Genomic DNA, 23,133 nt, shown 5'->3' with positions numbered 1-23,133 from the left:
CAAAAATGAATTTTGATTCAACCATACTTACAATTCTTGTGTTTGTGCTTTGAGAACATTCAAATTGTCAATATTTATTATCAAAATAGTAACAAGAAGCAAATTTGAAACAAAAATGCCTGAATATTTGGCAAATGTGAATTTTGAGTTGTATACTTAATTGTAATATTCAAAATACATGCTGTGTAGGTTAGTTACATATGTCACCCAATCAGGGGGCAGAAACTGTAGCATGTGACTTATGGAGCAAATTTCAAAAGTTTGAATATAAAATGTTCTTAATTAACAATGCACAAACTTCATACAGGAAAACTCATGAAGAAATTTGTGAATAATTTTGAACAAATACATCTGAGACTTTCATGGTTTGTTTATCATTTCATAAACAGAAAAAAGTAAAATTCAGCAAATACGTTATTATGGACGATTCACTCAGCTCCATTGCCAAATGCATTTTTTTAGACATCTCATCACATTTGGAAGAAATATTTATAGCCATAGAAATTAGTTTCCAAGAAAATAACTTCAGAGTATGAGAATAAGAGTTTTGTGAGACTACAAGAGGGGAAAATTATTATTTTCTATGTTTTTAAAAATATTTGACATCATATTTACTTTTAATTCCTGGCGGAGCCCATGACCCAGGGCTTCTGGTGCTGGAAATCCACTCAGAGGGGTAGTTGTGGTGACTCAAGGCAGCATCCTGGAGTACTTGATGCTGCACACAGTAAAAGGATTTACTTCCTTAGTAGACATTTGTACTTTGTATGCTGAAGATCTGGGGTTCAAACCCTGCAGACCACTCATGCTGGGGGCCATCACACAAGCATGTTGTACAAAACAAAAACATAAAAGTTATTCTTTAAGAGCAATTATTTAAAAACCCAAACTACTATGGTTTTTTTTTTAAACAGTGAATTCTTCATGCCAGGAATGGTTGATACTCATATCCATGCACCTCAGTATGCATTTGCTGGATCAAGAATAGATCTACCTCTTTTGGAATGGTTAAACGCATATACATTTCCAACAGAAGCCAAATACAAAGATAATGATTTTGCTGAAGAAGTATACACCAGAGTTGTTGTAAGTACAGCAAGTGTCTTCTGCATACTATTATAAGGTAAAGTGCACATTAATGAACTATATCAGCTTTCAGAAGCTGACAGTACAACTAAAAAAAATAATAAGGAAGTATATTAAAATTTATATTATGAAAAATAGGAACTAAATAAATTGGGAATATTGTCATTGTTCAAGATTATCCCTTTCTAATTCTGATGTCTAGGAGTGTGATTAGAGCTGTGTGAATTCAGCAAAGTTCTTAGCTTCTGTTTTTTAGGGTTTTAGTGGCTTGCAAGGTTGGTTCAAGTTTAGCAATCTAGTACAAGTATAACTATGATGTAGTTCCACTAACTTTTTTCATTCATATTACAGTTTAACTTATTGCACAAGTCTGTTACTTGAAAATACCAGCTTTGTGGACTTTGTCAATTTGTGTTTCTCAGTAAAACAGCATTTAATTGACAATGTTGTCTCACCTTTATTAAATGTGTACTTTGCTAAAAAGTAAGATGCTACTGTGATGGGGACCAATATAAGAATCTAGATAGCCCTTTATTATAATGTGCATCACCAAGATAGTTCCTACTTCAACAGTTGTAAAAGTCCATAAAATTAATATGAAATAGTTGTGAACTTCTCAGTTAAGACTGTCTAAGTATAAATTCACTCAAATTATCCATAATGTATATATGTCTTTTTGCCTAGTTGCTTACATCAGAACTCATTTTATCACGATAGGCAGCAATTAACATATATATCACCTATCCTAGGCTCCAGGCACCTTTGCCAAAATTTAAAATGCAATCAACACAAGTAAAGCCAGTGACTGCTGCACAACCCCAAGCCAAAGGAGACTATCAACATCTACTTCAGGGAGACTATACCTGGATATGGTTTCTCTATGATCTGACCCAAAGATGAAAGATTAGGTAGTGTATTGTCAGCATCACACATTGGTTTCTTGAGTAGAAGCCTCACCTCACTGCAGTTTCCTTAAGAGATACCTACTCCCTGAAGCAGATGTTTATAGTCTTCTTGCAGTTTACCATCGAGAGAAAGGACACATTGTGGGACGAAGGGAACTGTTACGGTTTTGAACTGATAAGTATATCAGCCGTAGTTTTCCCTTTAAATACATTAATAAGAATTGGCTATAAAATTAGTATTTTTTTGCTCCTCACTTCTCTTTCAGTCCAAGTCAGTGCAAAATTCTGTAGAGCCATCTTGCAGATTAAAACCACTGATTGCATGTTCTGTCATTTTGGCAATGTGACACTTTTTTTTCATACAGCTCAAAACTGAATTCTTTTTATAGAGAAGAACGCTAAAGAATGGCACGACTACAGCATGCTACTTTGCAACAATTCACACAGCTGCTTCTTTGCTACTTGCTGAAATTATAGGTAAGAACGTAAGAGTGAGTTTGTTCAAATCAATGCAGCTATGCTGATTTACACCAGTTAAGAATCTGCCCCTCTATTTATTCTCTCCCTGAAATCCAACTATCCTTGCTCAATTGTTCAATCCCTCTCCCACTCATTGACTCCCATTTACCCTCTGCTCCATTAATTACCACCAGTGCCACCCCATGTCCCAGTAAACAATTGTAGCTCCCAAATCAACTAGTACATCACTCATCTCTTTATGTGGCTCTGCTGCTCCTGCTCTGTTGCTGCTTGGGTACTGGAAGATCCTATGCCTAAACGGCAGGAGAAAGGGCCAATATCTTTGCTCCCTATCCCACTCAGGCATTGGGGTGGGGGTCAGTGCCAAGATCTTCACTCACGCCTCAAATCTGGAGAGAGGGAGCTGCACCAAGCTCTTCTCTCCAATCCACAGGGAAAGCAATGTTGTCAGCTCCCACTATGTTATTGCATGGCTTGCGATAACTTGGAATCTTTCTTAAATCCTCAGTTTCCAAAATCAAGTGATTTTTGTGAGTATCTCAGCTTTCATTTTTAAAAAGTAAGTTTCTAGCCCTTCTGCTTGTGGAGAAAACTTGACACGAATAAACCCTGAAGGCTAAGAAACCTGAAGACAGGAAAAAAAAGAACCAAATATTTGTTTAAGTCTCATTGGGTTAAAAATATTGACTAGCTTTAAAACAATCTCGTGGGTGGGTTTAGACTGTACTCATGATTTTTGAATAGTTGGAGTCATCAATCCTGAGAAAGGGAGTAAGTGAGAGGTGCACAAGGATTTTTCCCTCCCCTGCAACTAGGCCTGGGGAAGGGGAGCTGAGGCAGGATCTTGATTCTTTCCCTTGGCTTAGCGGGGAGAGGGGCTTTGCTGGGATCTTCACTCCCTCCTCCACCAAGTGAGAATGATCAGTTATGTCTCTTGGTGTACTGGCCTTGGTGTACTTAGCCTCTTGGCTAAGGAGCTCCCATGCACAGGAGGCACTGGTCAGTGCATATGTCTGCCACCAGGATGCCCAGTGTTGGGGAAACCTCAGCTGGGGCAAAGGAGAACTATTTACCTGACTGCAGTTACTGAAATACAAGTTTACAAATTCCAATGGTCTGAATAAATATTTTACTTCCTTGTTTTTGTAATGTTTTCATATTTTTTCCTGTGAGGTGGCTTATTGTGCAGAAGCACATTTTCAGTGTGCCTTCAGGCTGACTTCTGAAGTTACAGCTGTGCTTTTGCACATGCAAACAAAATCTAAACTGGTTTTCATTTGTAAATGTTATGTGAATGTGTAAATCAAACGTAGAACTGATTCTCTGTGCTCTAAAGGCCCATGACTGAAATGTTTTTGGGCTGACACTTTTGTATAACACTTGCCCATATGATGACGTGCAAATCCTGTGGTGGTGTTAGTCTTCTTTTTTCATAAGGACAAAATTCAGCCTCAGTTCCAGTTCAAAACAAATCAGAGTAATGACTTTGTATGAATTGAACACTTTAGACAGCATGATAGATTTGTTCTGATATAGTTTGCATGCAATAAATGTGGAATATACTCTTGGCTCTTTCCTTAACACCTAGGAACATTAAGCATGTGAACTTTTGTGACCATGATGAACATATTCCTAGTGGAATGAGTGAAAGGGGCCATTACCATTAATTTTGCATAAGTAGAGATCCCATGCAAATGGAGCAAAATAATGTGAGCCAACAAAATTTTGGTAACCAAGTGTGAAACTGTATATGTTAAACTTTGGTGAATCAGGCCCTAACTGGCGAGTCATCTGTACAAATGCCCTGTTTATATGTGCATTTATGGTAATTGCACACGCAAATATCAGCACACAATTGTATGCTCATTTTTGCATATCAATGTCCAACTTCCCTTTTTCAATATGTGTAGCTATTTGGCCTGGATTAAAGGATTAATATAATTTTCCAGGAGCAATGTCAAAGATAAGACAGTGGAGTAAAACAAGAGACTCATGTGACCCACAGTCTTATCTGATTATTCATTATTTTGTGAAATCTTAAGTTTGAGTGCCCCTCAAAAAAGGGGCATAGACTTCAACCCAGTTATGAACGCTCTTGTTTCATTTTTAATTGAAAATGACTCAAGGTATATAACAAGTCATGTGCCCTGTTATGGCTGACCTTTTTAGAGATGTTTAAATACGGTCTTGTTTGAGGATGCAGATGCTACATTTACTTTTACATCACAAACTATATATTAAACGAAATATAGGATTTGTATGGTATTACTCTGTGAAAATGTAAGTGCTCAAAATGACAATGATGTAGAGGGTTTTCTTGATCTCATTATTACTTGATAAGCACCAACACCGTTTTCAGTGCTGTACAAGACACACACAGAGACATGTCTTTTGCTCCTAAGAGTTTACAATCTAAGGCCCTAATTCAGCAGAGATCAGGCCATCCCTATTCAGCACAGCATTTAAGCACATGCTACATTTAGGCACATGATTACCTTCCATTGACTTCAATGGGACTTAAGCAGCTGCCTGAAGTTTAGTCTTTGATTAAGTGCTATGCTGAATAGGGATGGACTTAACCACATGTTTAAATCCTTTCCTGAACTGGGGTCTAAACAGGCAAAGACTGGATGGAAACAGACCAGTGGGAGTCCAAGATGATTTTGCTGACTTAGGTCGGATCTACACTAGACAAGTAAGTTGACTTTACTGTGTCAGTCAGGGACTTGAAAAATCCACACCCCTGAGTAGCGTAGGTAAGCTGATCTAACCCCAAGTGTAGATGGAAAAATTCTGTTAACCTAGCTACTGCCTCTTCGGACGATGGATTACTTACACGGAGGGGAGAACCCCTCCCCTCAGTGTAGGTAGTGTCTACAGTGAGACACTATAGTGGTGCTGCTGTAGCATTTCACGTGTAGACAAGCCCTTAGAGTGCCATCTGCCTCATGGAAATCGTGAGTTTTTTAATGGTTAGGAAGGGCCATTTGGGTTGGGATTTGAGCAAGATCTGCTTTAATAGTGATCATGGCTGCAAAAACAAACTGTAAATACAAAAGGACAGAACCAGAACTGTGGCTACCATATTTGGTATTTGCCAAGATAATTTTTTGTCCTCATGTGGTGGGAGTTTGGCCAGTGACTTGTCCTTTTTGGCAGCTACATTGAGGCGCAAGCAATTCAGGTCCCTGTGGAGCTCCTTTTCTTTCTTGCTGTAGTCACCACTACCTACTTCCTCACTACAGAAAGTGCAGCTTGTCCATCACTCTGACCCGATTTGGCAAGATCTCAGAAGCAGTAAGCTCCTTTCATTTTGACATTAAACACAATTCCCTGCCCACCCCCCCAATACCAAATAGGGATGATGGAGAAGTGTACTGCAGGAAGTCTGTTGCAGAAATCAGGAGTGAATGTGTCACAAATTGCATGCACAAGTATGAAGTGATGCTTGTCAATTGTGCTGGTAATGGTGCCTGGTTCAATACACATGTTATCTATGTGTTCCATTTTTGGAAAGTAGTGACCTGGAAGCACTAAACCATCTGTGTCAGGTGACCTAATAATCACTATGGTCCCTTTGACACCAAGAGACCCAAAAGCCATATTGGAACATATAGCATGCAGAAGCATCCTTGTGTCCACTGCCTGTTGAGTACTGTACAAGTCTTGGGCTTCTTCAGCATCTCTAGTAGTGATGGACTTTGCTACTTTACCATTGGAAAAGCCTCCAACAAAGAGAAGTGTTTGGGTTGGATGTGCTCCTACACTCTCAGGTGCATTTTTGAACTAAATATTCAGAGGAATTTTACAAGTGACTGCTTGTTGGATGCCATGTTTAGAAACTTTTTCCATAGAAGCACAGGGCACCTACCATTCACCTGTTATTTCTTATATCCAAACTTAGATCCTGTCTGGCACTGTCTCCCTCTGCTGTTTTCACAGAGTTACTGTTGTCTGAGGAAAGTAGGGCTTTATATATCTTTGTTGTAGCATAGACAGAAGAACCACCTTATAGTTAGACAATGATCTTATGTACGTCTGTCATTAGCTGATAAATTCAGTGCCATAAGGTGATTATTGTTGCAGTGTAATTAGATGATTTTGCTTTAAGATTCATTTTACTTAAGTAGGAAGAAAACCACTGAGTGATAAACTGCATCCTTAGCAAACAAGTCTTCCATAGATATTCTGCAGAACATATCATCTCCTCTTTGAAGTGCTACCTCCCTCAGATTGCTCTCTCAAGTGTTTCAATTTTATGGCGTTTATGTCTGTTTTTTTCAAGCAAACAATGCAACAGGATCAATTGCTGGAGGATGTGCTTGCTCTGGTGGCCATGAAGCAGATGAACGTGATGCTCTCTGATCAGATTCAGAGTCTGTTTCCTCCCCTCAGTGGTTCAATTCTGACATGTGCCAAATACAAACTACTTGTGTATTTCTGAAAGCAGCCCCTGTGACAAAGTCTTGATGATGCAGCATCTAAACTAGAAAACTCATTCAGTAGCTGCCAATACAATTCATGTCTCCTGGTTTCTCCTGTCAGAATTCTATCCAGCACTGGTGGCTTTTGACAGTTTTTCACTGTTTTGATTTTCTTGAAAAACACATTTTTCCAGAGTTTAAGGGGAATCTTTTCTCTTTGATCTAGGCTTTTAAGGGGCTTGTATCCTGTGTGTCTTCATAGACTGTAATTCCTTGTGGAGGTAGAATTCCCAAAGTATATTGGTAGCATTACCACCACCACCACTATTCTTCTTTTTATACAAGCATAGAGATTTGTGCTAAGTTAGATCTCTATGAATCAAACTATACCATAGAATCTCTATGGTTAGAAATCCCAAGCTTGAATAATAAGAGTATAGTAGTAGGAGTATACTGCAGACCATCTGACCGTGATGGTAAAATGCTCCGGGAGATAAGAGTGGCTATAAAAATAGAAAACTCAATAATAAGGGGGATTTCAATTATCCTTCTATTGACTGCGCACGTCACCTCACATTAGGATGCAGAAACAAAGTTTCCAGACCCCATTATGACTGCTTCTTGGGGGAGCAACAGTCATGGAACATACAAGGGGGGAGAGGCAGTTCTTGATTTAGTCCTATGAGGAGCACAGGATCTGGTTCAGAGGTGAATATAGCTGAACCGCTCAGCAACAGGTGACCATACAATAATTAAATGTAACATCTTTCTTGAGGAGGGGGGAAAACCAAAGAAACCCTACACGATAGCATTTAATTTCAGAAAGGGGAACTACACCAAAATGAGGAAGCTAGTTAAATGGAAATTAAAAGGAACAGTCACAAGAGTGAAATACCTGCAAGCTGCATGGAAACTTTTTATAAACACCATAATAGAGACTTGAATTAAATTAAAAAAATAGAGAACCAAAACAATGCCACTATGGGTAAACAGAGTAAAAGAGGCAGCTAGAGGCAAAAAGGCATCCTTTAAAAATTGGAAATCAAATCCTACTGAGGAAATAGGAAAAGGAGCATAAACTCTAGCAAGTCAAATGTAAAAGTGGTAAGTACACAGACCAAAAAAGAATTTGAACAGCAACTAGCCAGAGATTAAAAAACAAACAGCAAAAACAATTTTAAGTACAGCAAAAGCAGGAAGCCTGCCAAACAATCACTGGGGCCGTTGGATGATCGAGGTGCTAAAGGAGCACTCAAGGAAGACAAGGCTTTTGAGGAGAAGCTAAATGAATTCTTTGCACCAGTCTTTACTGCAGAGGATGTGAAGGAGATTCCACACCTGAGCCATTCTTTTTAGGTGACAAATCTGAGAAATTGTCCCAGACTGAGGTGTCAATTGAGGATATTTTGGAACAAATTGATTTACAGTAATAAGTCACTATGAACAGATGGTATTTACCCAAGAGTTCTGAAGGAACTTGTAAGCTGGCGTGGCTGTCCCTCCGCTTCTGCCTCTGACAGAGGCTACGCCTCCTCCTTAGTCTGCTAGCGTCTTTTCCAAGCAAAGAAAAAAAGGTGAGAATTACTGATTTTCAAGGGGGCCTGGCCTTCAAGCAGGGCAGGGCTGTAAACAGGCTGGGCTGTGGCCTGCAGTCAGGCAGAGCTGTAGCAGTTTATTCACCCCGCCTTTAAGTGGGGCTCCAGCAGGAGTGAGCACCAAACACAGTCTGTGGGGCTCAAGTATGACGCAAAGCACCGTTGCTGGGGCTCCAGTAGGGACGCTCGAGGAGCACAGGCATCTTGGGCTAAGGAGGGGGATTACTGCCACCCTAGGGGTGGGATAGTAGTGGGGATGCGGGCCCACCTAACTCCACCGCATCCCAGCTCAGGGCCCTAACAGTGGAAGAGTGGTCTGCAACTGGGTCAGCCGGGAATCCACCTGAAACACGCGGACCATGTTTCTGGCATCACCATAGCCAGATGGTAGTCTGGCTCCCCTGGGCTGCTTCCTATTCTCCCCCTCAGTCTCCTCAAGATATTCTGTCAAGGGTAGTGGTAGTAGCTCTTCAGCATTGGGAGTGACAGGGCTCTCTGGAAGGTCAGACTGGTCCTCATGGCGGCAGCAGCAGTTCTCCCTGACTTCTGACTCCAGCAGCGGGGAAGATGCATCTGTCTCCTTTGGCAGCTCCCTCCAGACTGAGTGGCTGGGCTGGGCTGGCCTTTTATATTTCCCCTTCCTGTCCTATCCCTCTGCTTCTAGCATGTAGGGCGTGGCCCTCCTCGTTCCACGCACCAGGTGGCTTGTGGTGTCCCCTCCACTTCTGCCTGTGAGGGAGGCCACACTTCCTCGCTACAGAACTCAGTAGTCATGCAATTTCATATTTGAGTGTGATATGTAATCTATCATTTAAATCGGCTTCTGTGCCAGATGACTGGAGGATCGCTAATGTGATGCCAGTTTTTGAAAAAGGCTCCAGAGGTGATCCTGGCAATTACAGGCCAGTAAACCTAACTTCAGTACTAGACAAATTAGTTGAAATTATAATAAAGTACAGAATTATCAGACATCAGTAACATGATTTGTTGACAAAGAGTCAACATGGCTTTTGTAAAGGGAAAATCATGCCTCACCAATCTACTAGAATTCTTTGAGAGGGTCAAAAACACATGGGCAAGGGTGATTCAGTGGATACAGTGTACTTGGACTTTCAGAAAGCCTTTGACAAAGTCCCTCACCAAAGGCTCTTAAGCGAACTAAGCTGTCAAGGGATAAGAGGGATGATCTTGTCCTTGATCAGAAACTAGTTAAAAGACAAGAACCAAAAGGATAGGAATAAATGGTCAGTTTTCAGAATGGAGAGAGGTAAATAGTGATGTCCCCCCCCGGGTCTGTACTAGGACCAGTGCTGCTCAACATATTCACAAATGATCTGGAAAAAAAAGGTCAACAGTGAGGTGGCAAAATTTGCAGATGATACAAAATTAGTCAAAATAGTTAAATCCAAAGCAGACTACAAAGGGATCTCACTACACTGGGTGACTGGGCAACAAAATGGCAGATGAAATTCAATGTTGATAAATGCAAAGTAATGCACATTGGAAAATATAATCACAACTATACATACATAATTGGGTCAAAATTGGCTGTTACCACTAAAGAAAGATCTTGGAATCATTATGGATAATTCTCTGAAAACATCTGCTCAATGTGCAGCAGCAGACAAAAAAGCTAACAGAATGTTAGGAACCATTAGGAAAGGGATAGATAATAAGACAGAAAATATCATAATGATACTATATAAATTCATGTTATGCCCACACCTTAAATATTGTGTGCAGTTCTGGTCAGCCCATCTCAAAAAAAGATATATTAGAAATCGAAAAGTTACAAAGAAGGGCAACAAAAATGATTAAGGGTATGGAACAGCTTCTGTATGAGGAGAGATGAAAAAGACTGGGACTGTTCAGCTTGGGAAAGAGTCGACAAAGGGGGGACATGATAGAGGTCTATAAAATCATTAAGGATGTGGAAAAAGTGAATAAGGAAGCGTTATTTACCCCTTCACATAACACAGGAACCAGGGATCACCTATTGAAATTAACAGGTAGCAGGTTTAAAACAAACAAAAGGAAATACTTCTTCACACAATGCACAGTCAATCTGTGGAACTCATTGCTGGACGATGTTGTAAAGTCCAAAACTATAACTGTATTCAAAAAATATTTAGATAAGTTAATTGAGGATACAGTACATCAGTGGCTATTAGCCATGATGGTCAGAGATGCAACCCCATGCTGTCAGCGTTCCTAAGCCTCTGCCAGCCAGATGCTGGGACTAGATAACGGGGAATGTGGATCATTTGATAATTGCTCTGTTCTATTCATTCCCTCTAAAGTGTCTGATATTTGACACTCTCGGAAGACAGAGTACTGGGTAGATGGACCATTAGTTTGACCCAGTATGGCCATTCTTACATTTTTATGTCAGTATCAAAATGGTCATTTTTGATTAGTGAGCACTTTGACTGAAGCTGTGTATTGTCATCTCTAATACGAATACTGAACTGTGCATAAGTGTCATTGAACTAAAAAGCTAATTTTTTAGAATATTTCAAAGGCTAGTCTTGTATGCCTAGGCAATTACAGTTTAAAACCTTTTATTAGGCAGACTAGATGCTACATTATATGTACAAAAACTTACAAATGGAAGCATTGCATTAGTAATTCACATACATCTATATCTACCCACTATGCAGTACAAACTGTCGGAGCACAATCTACTGCTATGGGTACACAACCTTCAGTATGAGACTGATCTGGTCAGAAAATATCAACTGAAAATATAGAAAACTATTATAATCACTGTGAGGTACTTTGACAATTAAGAATATATGATGTGAAAACATTTCATGCTAATACTGTGGTTCTCAACCCGCAGGCTGCATGTGGCCCAATTAGCACACAGCTGTGACCCAGCTCAGCTGTGTGCTACAGGCCAGCCTGCGTGGTGGGGTCTGAGTTCCGGGCCCCCCAGTAATAAATAAGTTGAGAACCACTGTATTAGTATATTGCAAAATTGCATATTGCAGATGCCAAACAACTTCATCGTTTCTGGCAAACAACAACTCTTGCCCATGCAAAAACCCAAAAAGATCTTTTAATCTATTGTCATTTGGTATCTTTGACCTATAATTTTAACACCTTAATCTGGTGTTTAATTTAAACAGAAAAACTGTAGTCATAGTCATGCTGCAGTGTTTCTGGAACTGTGCAAAAATGTCACGCTCTCATTCTGGGTACCATTGTTTCACTTCACCTACAGGCCTACAGCACAGCTGGACAGTTCCACATTATACCTCTTTTAAATGTACATAAAATAAGCTTTCAAATGATGTGTAATATGGATGGGGGGGCACGTTAACCTCCAATAATATGGCCCTCTTTGGAGAATTGCCACATGCCTATGAAGACAGCAACAGCGTATTCACTAATGACTAGATTCTGCCTGGCTCTTTTCGAAGTGTGCAGCAGTGGGGGGAAGACAAAGACGACTCTTTCAACCACCCTGGTGTGGCCCATGGAAAATCCAGGCAGGATTACAGTCATTCCCCAATTCCTAATGGATGCACAGTGCCCCAAAAGCAGTGCTTAATTTTTGCCAGGGGTGAACCCGGTACCTCTAGGCTTGGCAATTCCTAGCCGTGGCACCTCTGGGCTTGCTGCACCAGTTATGAATGTAAAAAAATTGCTTGAGCCCCAGCATCTCTTTCATTACAAATTAAGCACTGCCCAAAAGGGACAGGAAGGTAGGCTGTGACCTCCAACTGACCTGTGCAGGCAGATGACATACAGGAAGGAGCAGGCTGCAAGCCACAAAAGGGTGTGGTGGCATGCACGATCCTTGTGTGGGTTGGGGAATTCTGGGAGGCAGTCTGCCTGCCAGTGCTCTTCCTTCAGCAGTTTTGCACTCTGGACTCTGTGTAACTGGCACAATCTAGCCCTTATTTATAATGTTTTCAGTAGCGAGTACTAAGGTAATGTTCAGAGTTTCCATTTAAATCTCTGTTGCTCATTACTTTATCAAAATATTTTCCTTTTAGGCTAAAAAGTCTCAGTCTAAAGATGAAGAAAAGAACATGGGCACTGTTCACTCTTAAATGAAGTTATCTGGGCCAGAATTTGTTACTCTGGTTTTAAGTGCAGATCTTGCTAGCAGTTTGTTTGGAAAACAACTGATTTTGAGTTTTATTCTGTTATACATTTCACAGATAAATTTGGTCAGCGAGCATTTGTTGGCAAAGTTTGCATGGATCTCAATGAATTTGTTCCAGAATACAAGGAAAGCACTGATGAATCTGTCAAGGAGACAGAAAGGTAAAATGATTATACTGATAGTATTATCTTTAAAAATTGTATTTTTAATAAAAGTGAGAGAGCACAGGAAGGCTAGTTAAGAATTAAGCCTAAAACTTTAAGGTGTAGGAAGTAACTTTTATTCATCCTTTAAAAAAACAACAAAAACAAACATCCGATTCTCCTCTTATACCAGTTTTCCACTAATGCAACAAATCTGCGTCAGTGGAATTGCTCCTAATTTACAACAGTGTAAATGGGAGAAGAATCTGATCCATACAGTGCACATGTATGAATTCGTGAGTACACATGCTTCTTTTAATGACTGTTCTGAAAAGGCTGAGGTTTAACATGAAGGACCTGATACAATCATAGAATCATAGAATATCAGGGTTGGAAGGGACCTCAGGAGGTCATCTAGTCCAACCCCCTGCTCAAAAGCAGGACCCATCCCCAATTAAGTCATTCCAGCCAGGGTTTTGTCAAGCCTGACCTTAAAAACTTCTAAGGAAGGAGATTCCACCACCTCCCTAGGCAACGCATTCCAGTGTTTCACCACCCTCCTAGTGAAAAAGTTTTTCCTAATATCCAACCTAAACCTCCCCCACTGCAACTTGAGACCATTACTCCTTGTCCTGTCCTCTTCCACCACTGAGAATAGTCTAGAACCATCCTCTCTGGAACCACCTCTCAGGTAGTTGAAAGCAGCTATCAAATCCCCCCTCATTCTTCTCTTCCGCAGACTAAACAATCCCAGTTCCCTCAGCCTCTCCTCATAAGTCATGTGTTCCAGACACCTAATCATTTTTGTTGCCCTTCGCTGGACTCTTTCCAATTTATCCACATCCTTTTTGTAGTGTGGGGCCCAAAACTGGACACAGTACTCCAGATGAGGCCTCACCAATGTCGAATAGAGGGGGACGATCACGTCCCTCGATCTGCTCACTATGCCCCTACTTATACATCCCAAAATGCCATTGGCCTTCTTGGCAACAAGGGCACACTGCTGACTCATATCCAGCTTCTCGTCCACTGTCACCCCTAGGTCCTTTTCCGCAGAACTGCTGCCTAGCCATTCGGTCCCTAGTCTGTAGCTGTGCATTGGGTTCTTCTGTCCTAAGTGCAGGACTCTGCACTTATCCTTATTGAACCTCATCAGATTTCTTTTGGCCCAATCCTCCAATTTGTCTAGGTCCCTCTGTATCCTATCCCTGCCCTCCAGCGTGTCTACCACTCCTCCCAGTTTAGTATCATCCGCAAATTTGCTGAGAGTGCAATCCACACCATCCTCCAGATCATTTATGAAGATATTGAACAAAACCGGCCCCAGGACCGACCCCTGGGGCACTCCACTTGACACCGGCTGCCAACTGGACATGGAGCCATTGATCACTACCCGTTGAGCCCGACAATCTAGCCAACTTTCTACTCACCTTATAGTGCATTCATCCAGCCCATACTTCTTTAACTTGCTGACAAGAATACTGTGGGAGACCGTGTCAAAAGCTTTGCTAAAGTCAAGTTACAATACATCCACTGCTTTCCCTTCATCCACAGAACCAGTAATCTCATCATAGAAGGCGATTAGATTAGTTAGGCATGACCTTCCCTTGGTGAATCCATGCTGACTGTTCCTGATCACTTTCCTCTCATGTAAGTGCTTCAGGACTGATTCCTTGAGTACCTGCTCCATGATTTTTCCGGGGACTGAAGTGAGGCTGACTGGCCTGTAGTTCCCAGGATCCTCCTCCTTCCCTTTTTTAAAGATTGGCACTACATTAGCCTTTTTCCAGTCATCCGGGACTTCCCCCGTTCGCCATGAGTTTTCAAAGATAAAGGCCAATGGCTCTGCAATCACAGCCGCCCGTTCTTTTAGCACTCTCGGATGCAACTCGTCCGGCCCCATGGACTTGTGCACGTCCAGCTTTTTTAAATAGTCCCTAACCACCTCTATCTCCACAGAGGGCTGGCCATCTATTCCCCATGTTGTGATGCCCAGCGCAGCAGTCTGGGAGCTGACCTTGTTAGTGAAGACAGAGGCAAAAAAAGCATTGAGTACATTAGCTTTTTCCACATCCTCTGTCACTAGGTTGCCTCCCTCATTCATTAAGGGGCCCACACTTTCCTTGGCTTTCTTCTTGTTGCTAGCATACCTGAAGAAACCCTTCTTGTTACTCTTAACATCTCTTGCTAGCTGCAGTTCCAGGTGCGATTTGGCCCTCCTAATTTCATTCCTACATGCCCGAGCAATATTTTTATACTCTTCCCTGGTCATATGTCCAACCTTCCACTTCTTGTAAGCTTCTTTTTTATGCTTAAGATCCGCTAGGATTTCACCGTTAAGCCAAGTTGGTCGCCTGCCATATTTACTATTCTTTCGACACATTGGGATGGTTTGTCCCTGTAACCTCAACAGGGATTCCTTGAAATACAGCCAGCTCTCCTGGACTCCTTTCCCCTTCATGTTAGTCCCCCAGGGGATCCTACCCATCCGTTCCCTGAGGGAGTCGAAGTCTGCTTTCCTGAAGTCCAGGGTCCGTATCCTGCTGCTTACCTTTCTTCCCTGTGTCAGGATCCTGAACTCAACCAACTCATGGTCACTGCCTCCCAGATTCCCATCCACTTTTGCTTCCCCTACTAATTCTTCCCGGTTTGTGAGCAGCAGGTCAAGAAAAGCTCCCCCCCCAGTTGGCTCCTCTAGCACTTGCGCCAGGAAATTGTCCCCTACGCTTTCCAAAATCTTCCTGGATTGTCTATGCACCGCTGTATTGCTCTCCCAGCAGATATCAGGAAAATTAAAGTCACCCATGAGAACCAGGGCATGCGATCTAGTAGCTTCTGTGAGCTGCCGGAAGAAAGCCTCATCCACCTCATCCCCCTGGTCCGATGGTCTATAGCAGACTCCCACCACTACATCACTCCTGTTGCTCACACTTCTAAACTTAATTCAGAGACACTCAGGTTTTTCTGCAGTTTCGTACCGGAGCTCTGAGCAGTCATACTGCTTCCTTACATACAGTGCTACTCCCCCACCTTTTCTGCCCTGCCTGTCCTTCCTGAACAGTTTATAACCATCCATGACAGTACTCCAGTCATGTGAGTTATCCCACCAAGTCTCTGTTATTCCAATCACGTCATAATTCCTTGACATCACCAGGGCCTCCAGTTCTCCCTGCTTGTTTCTAAGGCTTTGTGCATTCGTATATAAGCACTTGAGATAACCTGCTGATTGCCCCTCATTCTCAGTATGAGGCAGGAGCCCTCCCCTCACAGACATTCCTGCCTGTGCTTCCTCCCGGTATCCCGCTTTCCCACTTACCTCAGGGCTTTGGTCTCCTTCCCCCGGAGAATAATGAATTAGATTGGGCACCAGATTGGGAAAATGGATGAATGCTGATCTGGGAGCCATTTTGTGAATATACAGGTCACTACCCTGCAAGTACTTGAGCACATGTGTAATTTTACTCCTATAAGTAGTCACACACATGCTTAAGTGTTTTGCAGGATCAGGACCATATTGGGAATACAGGATAATGTAACATACAGCAATCTAAATACTTTGTGGAGTGAGTCTGGAATTTCCACATTACTTACGTAGGTTATCCCAGGTGAATGCTAGTAAAATCTTTTTACCACTGCAAATTTTCATGGATTTTTTTTAATGGCATATATTTAAAGAAGAAGTATTTTTTAAAAAAAGGTTTAAAAACTGGTGTTAGTATTGTACTAATGTTTTTTCCCCTTGGCTGTTCACCCAGGTTTCCTTAATACCAACTGCAGAAGTATAGGCATAAGAGCAGTGGTTCTCAACTTATTTATCATTGTGAGCTGCATATGTGTCCCACACTGTATTACCTGGGCCGCAGGGGCTGAGTGGTAGGTCAGCGGTAGCCTGGATCCCAACCCCCGCTGTGTAGAGCCGGGGGGCTGCCTGCCTCAGATCCCGGACCCCCCACCATGTGGGGCCAGCTGGCCGCTCCAGACCCCCAACCCCATGGCTGCCCCGGACCCCCGACCCCATGGGGCCAGCTGGCAGCCTGAACCCTGGACTCCCGCCATGTGGGGCGGGCTGGCAGCCCCGACCTGACCCTGACCCCGCCATGCTGGGCGGCGGGGCAGCCTGGACCCCACTGTGCTGGGCAGCCAGGAACCCGGACTCTGCCATGCGGGTTTGCCTTGAGCACCCAGCTGAGCTGGGCCACAGGTTGAGAACTGCTGCATTAGAGAGAGAGGACCTTTAGTTCCGGTTCTTGTTTAAAACATCAGAATGATCTAAAACGGCTTTTCTGTACATTTCTGTCATGTTTGAGATTCAGTATCTCAAGACTATAATAAGAATGGATACTCTATAATTTTGGAAAAGAGGAATTCCAACTCTCATGGATAAGATAGCTGTGTCCAGCCTGGAAGGTTTGCTTTTGTGTGACCTGGACTTCAGCCATGAACTGTGGGGGAAAAAAAACTCTTCCTTTCTATTAAAAAAGGAAACTTTTTTGGCATGTTCAACTTAATTTTTTTTAAAATATGGTCACGATTTGAGAACTGCTCAGAGTTTTAGAATATTAGCGGTAAATTCCTGAGCATAGTTAGGTTAGGAAGTCAAAAGAATGAAATAAATGTGGTTTACCACATAGTCCCATAATTTATCACATAAATTCCAATAACTTACAGCGAATTGCTTCGATCGCATATATGGAGGTGATATATAAATACCTTGCATTTATCTTGTACCAAAAAGTGTGGAGAGAAAGTGGTAAGTGGGCAGAACTGGGAGGAAAGTAGGTGGGAAAGTCTGAAGTCTTGATAAAAAAACCCGTATTTAAACCTGAAACTACAGTAGATGAAACTGATTCGTTTCAGTTTTCCTTGTAAACCCCTGAACTGTCCAAGATTTGCAAGAACCTCTGTCCCTGGTGAACCTCTAGACACCAAGGACCTTTTCTGCCGCCACCCTGACACCCACTGGGTGGGTCCCCAGGAACATTAAAATCCTGTCTCCCTGCATCACAGGCCCTCAGAATACTCCCACCTTCCAAAATGTGGGGACATGGTATGATCTGGGGGCCAGCTTTTGCTCAACTCTAATGTCCTGACCTGATTTTAAAAATGTATATATATTTGTAGAGACACTTGTGCTTTACTCTATTGTTTTGAATGGAACAAATAAATCCACATTATGTTTTCAAATGTGTAAATATTGCACACTCTAAAATGTACATAAATGCTCCCTGGAAAATAAAAGGATACCCCTCTGGGCATGTTAAGTGAATGAAGGATAGACCGTCTATCAGTTTAAGTCTCAATATATGTAACTACTGTAAATGAAGCATAAAATATTGCAATGTTCTAAAAATAGGATTTTAAATAATAGAATAGATTCTATGCTCTGATTTAAATTCATGTGCAGCCAAAATTAAGATGTCTTTTTTTAATAGGGCTGCTATAGCATATAATCATGCTTTCCATTGATTTAGTATAACATGTATTTGGTTTCCAGTGAGAACACAGAGTAATTACCACATGTCTGGGGTTAATTACTACAAGTGATAAAACTTCTGCATATTTAGGGCCGGATTCTCAGCTGGCGAAAATTGGTGTAGTTCTGCTGACTTCAATAGATCTATGCTGATTTACACTTGCTCCGAAAGTGGCCATTACCATTTTCAACTTTCTACGTAAAACTGATTCACATGTGAAGCACTTAATTAAACATTAAAGGTAAATATTTTTCCTAGATTTCTTAATTTATTATACTGGTTTTACTTTTTTCCCCTTCAGGTTTGTTAGAGAACTACTAGAAAAGAAAGTAAGTAGAGTTGCTTTTTTTTTTTATCAGCAGCATAACTTACATACTGTCGTGTACTTTTTTCCCCTATTTGCTCTGTATGAAATGGCAAAAATTCACTTCTTTGTTTATATTCACTTTTGCATTCCGTTTTTTCTATGGCAATAAAATGAAGATTTGGAAGAAAACAATCCAGTTTGAATGAATAAAATTGTTAACGCTAGTGACAAATCAGTAAAGATAGATTCATTGACCAATTATATCCTGAATCTGCACAAACCTGTTTGGAGCTGTGGGTTTGAGTTGGCAAATGTCAGTGTGACACCATACATTCAATATTGTTTGGTCAGAGCACTGCAGAATACTATACTTTGAAATATAATTTTTATTTTCTTAAAAACTGCTCAGCTTCCTATAAAGAACAATTCTATGGTCATAGGAAGAAATAAGCTAATAAATTATTTCACTGTTTATAAACCATGCTATGAAGAGAAATCTTTGTTTAACTCAGAAAAAAATAGTTGTGTTTTAAGATAATGGCAGTATGGTGCCACAACTTTACACTGAAGTTAATAATCCTTTTCCACATTAGTTTTTTGGATCAGTACATTCAGTCACGTGTGTAGAAGATTCTAAAGAAAAACTGCAGATATATTTTATGGCACTGTTACTATAGTCAAGGAATGTTACGGCTTTTCCTTGTTACATTTCTTTTTTCAGTGGTTTCATTTGTATGACACTTGTTGCCAAGATTTCAAGCTTGATGCCTAAAGTTAGGCACCTAAATCCATATTTACTTACCTAAATATAGCTCAGTGGTTTGAGCATTGGCCTGCTAAACCCAGGGTTGTGAGTTCAATCCTTGAGGGGGCCATTTAGGGATCTGGGGCAAAAATTGGGGATTGGTCCTGCTTCTTGCAGAGGGTTGGACTAGATGACCTCCTGAGGTCCCTTCCAACCCTGATATTCTATGATTCTATGAAATCAGTGACCTGATTTTCAAACTGCAGCTGGGAGCTGAGGTGAAGAGACTGCAGGCCAAAACATCGGGCACTTTCTCTAGTGGTGTCACATGCACAGCGACAGGCTGGCATGCTGCACGTGAGGGCCATCAGGGAGAACAGTAGTTGCCAGGCACTTGACCAGCTGCAGTTTGACTGTTATGTGAATGTTATGCTATTTGCTATTCTGTTGGCAATCTTCAACCCAAAATGCCGTGCTTAAATTTAATGGCTAATTCTACTTTGTTGAGTACAGTTATCTTAGAGGCCTAGAGTTTAAGGCCAGAAGGGACCAGTAGATCATATTATAGTCCGACCTCCTGTATATTATAGGTCACAAATGCCTTCCTTGCTTGATATGTCTGGTCATCTCACTAATCTTCCTGTCTATGGAAGCCAGGAGCCAGATTGTAGCCAATACACCTGCATAGAGTGGAGAAACTGGAACAAGAGGAAGGCACAGGAAATCCGGTGCTTCCTGGAACTACCTGCAACCTGCATCAACCCCTACTTCAAGCTGTGTCTTAAGTCATGTCTACACGGTGATAAAAAACCTGTGGCACCAAGTCCAAGAGCCTGAGTCAGCTGGCTTGCACTCACAGGGCTTAAGCTGCCTGACTAGAAATAGCAGTGTAGACATTCAGGCTTGGGCTGGAGCCCGGGCTCTGAGACCCCACGACCTGAGCCCAAATGTCTGCTCTACTATTTTATAGCCCCACAGCCCAAGCTTCACGAGCCTGAGGGGCCATACACCGGGTATTTTATTGTAGTGTAGACACACTTAGTGGCACAATCTGGATCATAGAAATCAGAGATGGGAAAGGCCTATTAAATTACCTAATTCACCCCTTACTGGCCAATGCATGGCTGCCTTTTGACAAGGGACATGAATATATTCTTCCAGTCCAGTTAAAATCTCAGTGATTTCAGGGAAGGTTGCTTATAGAAAAAATCTTTATAGTCCACTAAAATGACTTACTGAAAAAACTTTGATTCTCTATTCCTGTGACAATGGTTGTAATAAAAATCAGAAAATTGCTGTATAGAGATTCATTCATATGAGCAATGGATGCAGTAGGAAAAGAAAACAATACAAAATAAAGCCCACTCCTTTTTCATCATCATATAAGCTAGCGGGTCAGTGCACTCTTGGCCCTGATATACGGATTCTTATTTGCAATCTCAAGTATGCAATCTGAATATTTTCAGTATCAAAAGGTACAACCCATAGTGACGCCTCGTTTTGGACCTTCCTGCACTGAGGAGTTGCTGAGTAGACTTGGTGACTTTGCGAAGGCTCATGATATTCACGTGCAGGTAGGATTTGTGAGCTGTCTAAATAACATTTTTCACTGGGAGAAAACTCACAGGTCAGGAAACATTCATGAGAAATCAGTTTCAAAAGCTTCACTGTTTATCTGATATTGCCTATTATAGTTCAGGGCAACTACACCTGTATTCCTTCTCACGGCCCAGCAAGGGCACCCACACTAGACTCCCAGATCCTCATCTCTCCTGTCTCGGATGGATACATGTGTGTCTGTCTCTCCTGACTGGGGTTTTACCAGGCTGTGCAGTTCCCTGCCTACTCCGTGAATTCCCCAGCAAGTCAGATTGCCTAACGAGGCCTGCTTTGATTTCTCCTCCAAGGCTATATACAGTGTAATTGCCCACAGTTAGAAGTTACCAATCGCCTTTTCTAAGCGAGCACTTTTATTCTTAAGGTAAAAGCATTACAGGGAAAATGTATTAAAACAATAAAGGAACATACACGCAAACTGATAAGCTTACCGAAGATCACCCCCCTTCTCCAACATGGGGTCTGGCCAGTGGTCAGTCCTTCAAACCCCACCAAGGGTTTTCAGCTGTTAGCTCAGAACAAGCACACCTATAAATATGTGAGTCACTCCTTTATACAGTTTGGACCTTTGAGCTTGGGACCCTGTGAACAGGTAATAGGCAGACAGTCTCTCTTTCCTCAGGGCATAGCTTCACAGGGTTGGGATTTTGCATAACCAGAGGCAGGGGTGGGGATTTTCATTAACTTCCCCCTAGATATTTCCCAGGAAATCCACTTCACATGCATCTTCTCGAAAGTTCATTCTTGTCTGCCACATTGTTCAATGTAGTCTGTTGATCACTGAGGCCCTTACATACATAACCTTTGCATTTAACACAATGAACTTCAAAGATGCATAAACTTAATTCAATAAGATCTCCCCAAGATATTGCAGGAAATTGCCATATCTGTCATACTGCCCAGTTGAGCAAAACACTTAACTTTGAGTCTGTCTTTAAATTCCACTGAAGTTGTCAGCCCCCTGCACTCTCCAACACAGGGAGTGGGCGGGGAGGGGGAGTCATAGCTGGACCACTGTGTGCTTCAGCAATGCCAGCTGGTGCATGGTCTTTGGGGACCATAACCAATTGTTTGTTTAATGTTGCTGCTATGCCAGCTCTGGCATAGGTGAGATCATCCTGGAGAACTATAACCAATAGCTCCTCATTTCTCCTGCACAAAGCAGATCTCAGCACAGAAAAGAATGAACCTTTGTATTCAAAGCATCTTAATTTAACATTGTTAAAAGAGAAGTGCATCTTACTGTGTCATTAAGTTCCTGCAATTTAGAATTAAAGTGCTTTTTGAAGCTTACAGCTGGCAGACACTTTTTGGTTACACAGTCTTAATTACATACTATACTCAAACTACTTTTGGGTTATTTAACATTCCAAGAAGGGATATTTGTAAATATTGGAAACATATGTTCCAGAGACAGCACAGAATGGATGAGATTCTTAGCCACACCAGAGGAGTACACAGCAGATCAGAGGAAGTGGGGGCAAAGGTCTCCTTTGTGCTGCCCTGAACCTGGATTTAGTCTGTGTTGGTCTGGCACTTCACTCCTTATCCCACTGGTCCAAAGTGCTGCTTTAACATTTGCCAACCACCAGTGACCTTGAGGGGCTATTGTGGCATCTGGGATTGCTGTGCTGGGCAGTGGTGCAAGTAGAAATCATTTCTTGCCGGTACTGCACTCATGGAAGGGATACAGGGAGTGAGGCACATAACCTCCCCACGTGACCCTCCATGTGATTCCTCCCCACCCCCAGCCTGGGGCCCCCACGCTCTTCCTGCCCCCTCTGCCAGCCCCCATACCTGCCTAAAATTTTACAACTGCATCTGTTAAACAACTGCATCTGTTTTACAACTGCATCTGTTAAATCTGTTAATCTGTCTCTGGTTGCTTCCAAATCATTGGAAGGACCTCAGTCCCTTGGTTAGAATGCTCCCATTAGTATATTTCATAATCCAGAGGCTTGAGCAGGAAAGAGGCAAAATGGAGATGTTTTCAGGACCTTTTAGCTTCTGCCAAGTGAAGGGAAATCTGTTCTCACTGTGAAAGATGGTGTTTGGAGTCACATGGGCAAGTTACATGTCCATCACCCCCACCATATTGTAGTTACAACATTCACAGGAAAAGACCATTAAATGTAGACAGGTGTTTTCCAGGGTCCATTTTGAGCTAAGTGTTCCTTAATGGGCCATTCGACTTGACTTGTCCCTTCATGTGCTGGCTAAATACCTTGTGGGCATTACCA

At 41.8% G+C, this 23,133-nt stretch overlaps 1 protein-coding gene across 1 annotated transcript in view; it reads left to right on the top strand.

Annotated features, from left to right (window-relative positions):
* Positions 1-23,133, top strand: part of GDA (guanine deaminase) — a 52,001-nt gene that overhangs the window by 13,185 nt on the left and 15,683 nt on the right. Inside the window, exons 3-7 of the mRNA XM_084629593.1 lie at positions 915-1,086; positions 2,381-2,468; positions 12,663-12,768; positions 18,526-18,553; positions 20,743-20,850. Of these exons, the coding sequence (XP_084485719.1) occupies positions 915-1,086; positions 2,381-2,468; positions 12,663-12,768; positions 18,526-18,553; positions 20,743-20,850 (502 nt within the window). The remainder of the gene's footprint in view (positions 1-914; positions 1,087-2,380; positions 2,469-12,662; positions 12,769-18,525; positions 18,554-20,742; positions 20,851-23,133) is intronic.

Source organism: Lepidochelys olivacea, assembly GCF_965140295.1.
Source record: "Lepidochelys olivacea isolate rLepOli2 genome assembly, chromosome: 5".
NCBI classification, from domain to species: Eukaryota; Metazoa; Chordata; order Testudines; family Cheloniidae; genus Lepidochelys; species Lepidochelys olivacea.
Note: the sequence above shows the minus strand (reverse complement) of the source record. Positions and strands in the feature narration are given on the sequence as shown.